This window comes from Macaca nemestrina, chromosome 17 (genome assembly GCF_043159975.1).
Source record: "Macaca nemestrina isolate mMacNem1 chromosome 17, mMacNem.hap1, whole genome shotgun sequence".
Classification (NCBI taxonomy): Eukaryota; Metazoa; Chordata; class Mammalia; order Primates; family Cercopithecidae; genus Macaca; species Macaca nemestrina.
In genome coordinates, this window is record NC_092141.1 from 58324239 (window position 1) to 58333701 (window position 9463).

The following is a 9463-nucleotide window of genomic DNA, read 5'->3' on the forward strand; positions in this document are numbered from 1 at the left end:
TTAATGTTAGGCCAGGCACGGTGGCTCACATCTGTCATCCTAGCAGTTCAAGACCAGCCTGGCCAACATGGTGAAACCCCGTCTCTACAAAAATACAAAAATTAGCCAGGCACGATGGCAGATGCCTGTAATTCCAGCTACTCAGGAGGCTGAGGCAGGAGAATCGCTTGAACCCGGGAGGCTGCAGTGAGCTGCACTCCAGTCGGGGCGCAGAGTGAGACTCCATCTCAAAAAAAAAAAAAAATTTTAAAATGTGTGTGCTATGATTTATGTTGCATGACCGTCTAAAAAGAAAGAAATAAAAATCACGATAAGAACATTATGGGTTTTTGTTTGTTGTTTGTTTGAGACAAGGTCTCCTTCTGTTGCTCAGGCTGGAGTGCAGTGGTGCTGCTCACTGCAGCCTCGACCTCCTGGTCTCAAGAGATCCTCCCGCCTCAGCCTTCCAAGTAGCTGGGACTACAGGTGTGCACCACCACGCCCAGCTAATTTAAAAAATAAAAATAAAATAAAATAGAGACAGGGTCTCACTATGCTGCATAGGCTGGTCTCGACTTCCTGGTCTCAAGAGATCCTCCCACCTCAGCCTTCTAAAATGCTGGCATTATGAGCATGTGAGCCACCTCACCCTGCCTGTCTAATTTTCAAATAAAGGTAAAAGGTTGATTCCTTAGAAGTGAAATGAGTCAGCTGGGCGCGGTGGCTCACGCCTGTAATCCCAACATTTTGGGAGGCCGAGGTGGGCAGATCACGAGGTCAAGAGATTGAGACCATCCTGGCCAACATGGTGAAATCCCATCTCTTCTAAAAGTATAAAAATTAGCTGGGAGTGATGGCACACGCCTGTAATCCCAGCTACTTGGGAGGCTGAGGCAGGAGAATCACTTGAACCCAGGAGACGGAGGTTGCAGTGAGCCAAGATTGTGCCACTGCACTCCAGCCTGGTGACAGAGCGAGACTCCATCACAAAAAACAAAAAACAAACAAACAAAAAATGAGTCTTAATAATTACACACCATGTGATAGCTATTCTCCTGTAACCCTGTCTCAATTTACAGGGAAACATAAGAATTAGAAAGCTTAGGATGTCTCTATCTCAGAAGTCTAGGGGTGTGTGTGTGTGTCCTTGCGTGGATTAGGTAATAATTCAAGGCATTTTCAAGAACTGTATTTTACAAAGATATTGGAAGTTATTTTTTACCAAACGATTACCTTTGTTGTAAGGGCCCACTGGGAATTGTGTAGAATGTAGGGATGTGAAAGGCAAAGGCTGTAGTTTCTAGTGACTATCATTTGCTGAGAGAGAGGAATACCTCTTGACTGTGATACACTTGGAGCCTAATATCAAATTCTTTCTTCCTCCATAAGTCTAATTCCCTGCACAACTAGCAGTTAGCCCTCCACTCCCCTGCACAATTCCAAAGTAAATGTTAGATAGTAATAAGCCATATGCAAACTTGGATAAAGAACATTTTATACCTCGTGACTGGCAATGTTCAGAGATGTGAATCGGTTTTCCCTTGTATTTGCAGTCCATATATATATATTTATTTTTATTTATTTTTATTTTTTTGAAACAAAGTTTTGCTCTTGTTGCCTAGGCTGGAGTGCAACGGCGTGATCTCGGCTCACTGCAATCTCTGCCTCCCAGGTTCAAGCGGTTCTCCTGTGTCAGCCTCCCAAGTAGCTGGGATTACAGGCATGCGCCACCATGCCTGACTAATTTTGTATTTTTAGTAGAGACAGGGTTTCTCCATGTTGGTCAGGCTGGTCTCGAGTTCCTGACCTCAGGTGATCCACCCACCTTGGCCTCCCAAAGTACTAGGATTACAGGCATAAGCCACCACGCTTGGCCTTGCAATCTGTATTTGAAAAAAGAGCTGCATTATATATGTTAGGAACATTGAGTTTTAAGGGCAGATTTTTTTTTTTTTGAGAGAGAGAGTCTCACTCTGTGGGCCAACTGGAGTGCAGTGGCACGATCTCAGCTCACTGCAACCTCGGTCTCCGGGGCTCAAGCAATTCTCCTGCCTCAGCCTCCCAAGTAGCTGGGATTACAGGCGTGTGCCACCACACCCGGCTAATTTTTGTGTTTTTAATAGAGATGGGGTTTCACCATGTTGGCCGGGCTGGTCTCAAATTCCTGAGCTCAGGTAATCCTCCCGCTTCAGCCTCCCAAAGTGCTGGGATTACAGGCATGAGCCACTGCGCCCGGCCGAGTGTGGAATTTTTTTTAATTGAAGGAGACATTAGACATGATCTAATTCAACCCTTTTTATAGGTGAGAAAACTAAAAGTTGATAGAAACTGGTGTGAAACTCAGATCTCCCAGTACCCACCCTTCATTGCTTTTTCCAGTATGCCATGGGGCCTTCGTGTGTGTGTGTGTGTGTTTGTGTGTGTGTTTATATTTGGTCAGACATCTTCTTACACTCCTGGGCTAAGCAGCAATAACTCATAAATTTTTGACATCTACATTTCTGACTTAAAAATGCTTTTAATGCTACTGATATTTAATCAGTACCTATCAGATGACTGCTCTCATATTTTAAACCTGGAATTACAGATTGAAGACATTCAGAAAAGAGAACTTGTACCTTCTCTTGAGAGAATTCTTGAAAAGTACAGATAAGTTTGACAAAATTACAATTCATGTATCTTTAGACATTTTAATCTCAGCCACGCCTAATATGCAGCCCCCAAATATAAAATTACTAATCAACACACATGGTCCCGCAATTCTAGATGTTTAGTATAGTACCATTATTTGCCTAGTGGTAAGAGAAGTTGTGCTTCTAGAACACGTGAAAAATTAAGTGTTTCTTTTGAGAAGGCATTCCAAGAATATCCTATCTAGTTTCTTGAAATTTCTGTGCTTAATTAGAAAATTTAACTCACTTTTATTACAGATGGAATTGTCATTACAGAAAACCAAAAACAAACAAATAATAAAACTGAACAAATCATTTATATTTGACGTTTTGATGACATTTCAATGCAGAGGAAGGGACATTTTCATTTAAATGCTTTCACAGTTTTGCCATACTTTCACAGTTCAATTCCACTCTTGTTTGCAACTAAAAAACCCAAACACTAAAAAAAAAAAAAAAAAAAAAAAAAAAAAAAAAAAATCACATTAATCATAATTTAAGGACTTAGTAAAACTATGTTTTAGGAATTTGTACAATAAACATGAAATAAGTCACCTGATCACTCCCCACCCTCAGCCCATTCCACAAACCCATCTTCCCTCCCCTTCTCCTACGCATTGAGCCTTCAGAAATACCCTTTCTCAATGCGGTTCCTTCTAAAAGGGAGAGGCGCGAGAGTCAGGGTGGAGAAGGCGGCTCCAACCAGATTTTGCGTCCATAAAGCCGAAAGCTTCTAGGCCTGACATGTACAGCGGGTTTGTGCCCGAGGAGCACAGCTGGTCTACACGGGCCCGCACCGTAGACACTCTACTCCTCGGTGAGCTGCGGTTTAACTTCCTTATAGCAGGTTGAGAGTGCAGGCCCCGTTTGGAGGGGAAGGCGGCGCCCCAACGGGTGTTTTCCCAGGAAGTGCTCCAAGAATGGAGAGGAAAGGGGAAAGGGGAAAGGGGAAGGCCAGGCGATGGGCGTTTCATTCATTGCTTCTTTCTCCCCATCCCCTCCTTCGTTCCCCGCCAACTTTCCCCTTTTCCCAGTCGGAGTTTGACGTCGGTCTCCTGGATACCAGGCAGCCAATCGCTTGGTTGCGAAGGGACCAGCGCGGCCAATCAGGCGTCGTTGCTACCTGTGAGTAGTATTTTTAGCTGAGAGGGACGCTGGATTCCACTCTCGATGTAATTTCGTGTATTTCTCTGGGGCAGGTTGTGAAAAAGGCACTTACCCGCCCCCCGCCACGAGTCCCTCTCTTACCCCACTCCCTAGGTACCCGCACATATTTCAGCAGAGAATGATTTTAAACGCACTCTACAGGCAGGCACCGCGTTTATTCTGTGCACCTGCGTTCCAGCAAGCCCTAGAAATGCACACATGCGTGTGTGTGTAGACATGGACACAGATACATACGCAATTTGGCCTCGTGTCGCCACACCCTGGGCACGGCGTGGGCTGGGACATTTGGAATAAACGGATCCGAGTCGCAGCCAGGGTCTCACCGGGAGGCCTGAGGCTGCGGAAGCAGTTAAACTGCCGGCGGGGCGGGAGCTGTGGCGGCCTCCCTTCCCCACCCCCAGCCCGGCTCCACGGCTTTGGGTTCTGCAGCTGCCACTGTCTGGGTGGCGGTTGGCCTAGGCCTTAGGGTGATTAATATTCAATTAATCGGGTGCACGAATCCCGGTCACAGTTTGCCCTTTCTCTACCCCGCCCTGGGGTGGGCTGGAGGCTGATTTAGTAGCTATTCCACGAGCGGGATCCTCCTTGGCTGCAGCCCCACGCGGAAAGGGCATTTTCTGGGTACCCTTGCCGCCCTCCCGGAGTCCTGGGCTCCTCCAGCCCCGGTTCTCCTCGGCCGCTTCGCCACCGGCTTCGCCCTCCTCCCCCTCTGCCCGGCGCTCTCCGCCTAAACCGGGCGTCAGCCGCCCTACCCCACCCCTTTCTCTCTTTGGCACGTCTCCCCCCACAGTCCCTTTCCAAACGTTCTCTTCATTCCGTCCCCAGTGCTCCGATTGTCGGTTCATTGGCCCTCCTGGAGCCCGGAGGGTGCGGCTTCCCCACCCCTGCGTCCACCGCGCGTCCGGACAGGGGCAGGCGGGACTTGGCCAATGGCGTCGGGGGGCAGGGCAGGGGCGGAGCCGGCCGGCGGGGGACCGGGGTGCGGGGCGGGGAGCGCGGGGAAAGGCTGCGCCGCGGGAGCTGTGTGACGCTTGGCGGGCGCGCGCACCTCGACGGAGGGGGATGGGGGCGGGGAGGAGGCCATAAAACGAGAGGCGGGGCGCGCGCCGCGGCAGAAGGAGCGAAGCTCTGGCCCGGCGTGGAGCGGGCGCACTACGGGGACGCTGGGCCGGGCACCGGGCTGTGTGGAGAAGTGAGCGCGCTCGTCTGACCCCCGTGCCCGCCACCCCGAGCCACCATCGGCGAGTTCCCAAGGCCCGCCCGAGGCCTCCGTCCTCTGCCCTCAGCCCCGCAGCGGCGACGTCTTGCACTCGGCGAGCTCGCCGCTCCCGACCCTCCCGCGCCCCCGCCCTGCCGCGCTGCTCCCCGCCCAGCCGCGGGTCTGTGGTCCAAGCCGCCCCGAAGCAGCCCGTAAGTATCTCGGGGCGCCGGGCGGGGTTGGCAAGGAGACAGGAGCCCCGGGCCCAGGCGGCGGAGGAGGGGCTGCAGCGGCGTCGAGCTCCGGGCCCTCGGGAGCTCGGGGACGGCGGGGTCGCGGCCCTGGGCGCCGAGGGGGCAGCGCCGGGACCCGAGGGGAGCGGCTCCGAGGGGCCACCGACGCGTCGGGCTCGGCTCGGGCAGTTGACCGGGGACGGGCGGCCCGGGGCGTGCTGACGGGAATCGGGGGGTTGGGGCGCCCAGGGGAGCGACGAGCTCGCGGTGGAACGCTGGGGTTCGAGGGGCCGGTGGCCGCGAGGCTGAAAATGGTGCCGGGGAACCGGTGCTCCCCCAGGCTCTGACCGGGTCCCAGGAACCCGGGGCGGGTGCCGCGGGGCGGGGAGCGGCGGGTCGGGTTACGGCGGGGGAGGGGAGCGGCTGACCCGGCGCCCCGACCTGCTCGGTGCTGGGTGCCCAGCCGGGAGAGGTTGCTCTTCCATTTCCCGGGCCTTCCTCCTCCTCCTCCTAGGAGGCTCGTACTCTCTTCCTCCTCCACCTCCACCTCCTCTTGCTGTTGCTGCTGCTGTAGCGCTTGGGCTCCGAGGGCTGTGAGCAGAAATCTAATGAGATCTAACTGGCTGTTTATGTAATTCTTCACACTCCTGTCTTAAGGCGTTGCTTTGTAACTACCTTCCACCGAGCCTGAATTTTGCTTGGCTGCACCTTCAAGCAATTGGGCTTAATCAGCTGCCTCTGCCGGCACTCAGGCTTTTGACTTGGAAAGTGTTTTTAGTTTGGGGGCAGCCAGGGATTCTTTTTCCCTTTGTTACCACGAATATGGAAAATAGAACAGACGAATTAAAACAACTTGATTTTTAAACGTCCTTTTAAATCAACTTCAGTGTGCAAATAGATCCCTTTCGCAAATATCTTCTGTTTGCCCTTGATCTTTTCTTATCCCCACCCAGTGCTGATCCAGCAAACGTTTAAAGGTCGACCTTACCATACTTGCTTCTCCGGCTGTTACCGTGAGAGGGAGGGAGGGAGGGAGGGAGGGAGGACGGACGGAGGTTTTTAAAAATCAGACTAAAACTCAGAAACCCTGGCCTTTAAACAGAATAACCAATAGTTTTAATTTGTGTCGTTGCTTTTGTTATACTTGCTACCTAATAGGAATTTTCAGATTTAGAAAAATACACATTGAAAACAAAAGACCCAGAGAAGCTGGATTTTGTTATATTGTGTGCTCTTTATATACTTAAGGCCGAAACTATATAGAATAATTTGGTTCATAATTATTCACTAGGATGAAATTCATTTAGTACTCAGTGTCTTTAATTTTAGCATCATGTACTATGGAAATTAAAATGATTTTCCTAACTTACCAGATTTTTAAATGTCAATGACAGAGCAGATTTAAATAGTATATGTTCAAAGTAAACTAAAACGTGGATTCACTTCTAAGTTGGTGAATAACAATAAAAATTACTACCTAAAAGTGGCATCTATATATATGGGGGTGGGGGGAGGATGCTGAGTACAATAAATATTCTTGTGAGAATTGAGGGGAGAAGAATACATGTTCTAGTGATATTTCTTCTTAGAACTCTATTCAGAAACAGGCTTTTAAAAACATTATTTCATCTGTAAATCTACATTTTCCTGTGTGATTTTAAACTTTAATCAACAATTTTCTATTTTATATTTTGTACTATTTACAGTTTTCAGGCTTTCTGTCCTAGTAGACATTTTCTTCTTCTTTTTATCCTTAGCAAACTAACACTGGATATTAGACATTTTTTAAGGTGAAATTACTTTGTGGGGGGAAAGGTCGTGGGACTTATATTACCTTTATCTTATTTGGATATGTTTGCTTTTGTTTTGTTTTAAGGAACAAGATCACTCAAGGTGAAGGATAATCTACTAATACCAGCACTTTGAATGAAAATTTGTTTCTCTGCCACAAACTGAACATTTTTTTTTTTTTGGTGGGGGAGTTGAAACCTAATTTTGTGGCGTAGCAGCTATGCAGCTTGAAATCCAAGTAGCACTAAATTTTATTATTTCATATTTGTACAATAAGCTTCCCAGGAGACGTGTCAACATTTTTGGTGAAGAACTTGAAAGACTTCTTAAGAAGAAATATGAAGGGCACTGGTATCCTGAAAAGCCATACAAAGGATCGGGGTTTAGATGTATACACATAGGGGAGAAAGTGGACCCAGTGATTGAACAAGCATCCAAAGAGAGTGGTTTGGACATTGATGATGTTCGTGGCAATCTGCCACAGGATCTTAGTGTTTGGATCGACCCATTTGAGGTTTCTTACCAAATTGGTGAAAAGGGACCAGTGAAGGTGCTTTACGTGGATGATAATAATGAAAATGGATGTGAGTTGGATAAGGAGATCAAAAACAGCTTTAACCCAGAGGCCCAGGTTTTCATGCCCATAAGTGACCCAGCCTCATCAGTGTCCAGCTCTCCATCGCCTCCTTTTGGTCACTCTGCTGCTGTAAGCCCTACCTTCATGCCCCGGTCCACTCAGCCTTTAACCTTTACCACTGCCACTTTTGCTGCCACCAAGTTCGGCTCTACCAAAATGAAGAATAGCGGCCGTAGCAACAAGGTTGCACGTACTTCTCCTATCAACCTCGGCTTGAATGTGAATGACCTCTTGAAGCAGAAAGCCATCTCTTCCTCAATGCACTCTCTGTATGGGCTTGGCTTGGGCAGCCAGCAGCAGCCACAGCAACAGCAGCAGCCAGCCCAGCCGCCACCGCCACCGCCACCACCACAGCAGCAACAACAGCAGAAAACCTCTGCTCTTTCTCCTAATGCCAAGGAATTTATTTTTCCTAATATGCAGGGTCAAGGTAGTAGTACCAATGGAATGTTCCCAGGTGACAGCCCCCTTAACCTCAGTCCTCTCCAGTACAGTAATGCCTTTGATGTGTTTGCGGCCTATGGAGGCCTCAATGAGAAGTCTTTTGTAGATGGCTTGAATTTTAGCTTAAATAACATGCAGTATTCTAACCAGCAATTCCAGCCTGTTATGGCTAACTGAAAAAAAGAAAATGTATCGTACAAGTTAAAATGCACGGGCCCAAGGGGGATTTTGGTTTTTTTTTTTACCTCCTTGAGAATTTTTTTTTTTAAGCTTATAGTAAGGATACGTTCAAGCTTGGTTAAAAAATAATAATAATAAAACATGCATCATTTTTCATTTGCCAACCAAGCACAAAGTTATTTTATACTGACTGTATATTTTAAAGTATACTCTCAGATATGGCCTCTTACAGTATTTAAGATATAGCAAGGACATGGCTGATTTTTTTTTTATAAAAATTGGCACTAATAAGTGGGTTTATTGGTCTTTTCTAATTGTATAATTTAATTTAGTACAAAGTTTGTAAAATATCAGAGGATATATATATATTGTTTCTACGACATGGTATTGCATTTATATCTTTTTACTACAGTGATCTGTGACAGCAGCAGCTTCATGTTGTATTTTTTTTACTGAAATTGTACAATATCCATCTTAAAGACATCAACTATTCTAAAAATTGTGTACAGGATATTCCTTTAGTGGTGGAATTAAAATGTACGAATATTTGCTTTTTTCAAAAAAATGTATTTTCTGTTAAAAGTTTAAAGATTTTTGCTATATATTATGGAAGAAAAATGTAATCGTAAATATTAATTTTGTACCTATATTGTGCAATACTTGAAAAAAAGGTATAAAAAAGTATTTTGAGTCAGTGTCTTACATGTTAAGAGGGACTGAAATAGTTTATATTAAGTTTGTATTAAAATTCTTTAAAATTAAAAACACCTATTGTGGTCTTTGTTTTTAAGTGTTTTCTAAAGATCGACCTCTGGAGTTATTCCGTTGTAAATGCTAATGATGGAAAAAGGCCTGACTCATGGAGTCAGGAAGGAATAATGGAAAGCAGTTGCTCTACTAATGCACCAGATCGTGGTTTGCCACATAAAAAATGCTATCAAAACTATAGCCTGACCAGTGCTTGGGACAACTTTATTTTTTTTTAACAGCCCTCTTCAGTCCACATTTGTCTACCCCATGATAGAGATGGTATGGTAAGGTTAGCTATACAGCAAGTTTCAAAATGTCATGCTGACATGGGGGAGTCAGGTGATAAGATGAAATTTCTTTGTGTAATCTGAGATGATTTGTTTGAAATTTATATGGAGAGAGCATTGGATCA

At 46.7% G+C, this 9463-nt stretch overlaps 1 protein-coding gene and 1 long non-coding RNA gene across 2 annotated transcripts; one reads left to right on the plus strand and one right to left on the minus strand.

Annotated features, from left to right (window-relative positions):
* Positions 1-2226: 2226 nt before the first annotated feature.
* Positions 2227-4516, minus strand: LOC139359614 (uncharacterized). Its single transcript, XR_011615759.1, has 3 exons — positions 4053-4516; positions 3287-3774; positions 2227-3093 (listed from the first exon to the last, which is right to left on the minus strand). It is a non-coding gene; the product is annotated as an uncharacterized lncRNA (long non-coding RNA).
* A 401-nt stretch (positions 4517-4917) lies between these two features.
* Positions 4918-8571, plus strand: LOC105472397 (transducer of ERBB2, 1). Its single transcript, XM_011725606.2, has 2 exons — positions 4918-5228; positions 7126-8571. Exon 2 carries the CDS (start codon positions 7261-7263, stop codon positions 8296-8298), a length of 1038 nt encoding a protein of 345 aa, XP_011723908.1. The 5' UTR covers positions 4918-5228; positions 7126-7260; the 3' UTR covers positions 8299-8571.
* The last annotated feature ends 892 nt before the right edge of the window (positions 8572-9463 follow it).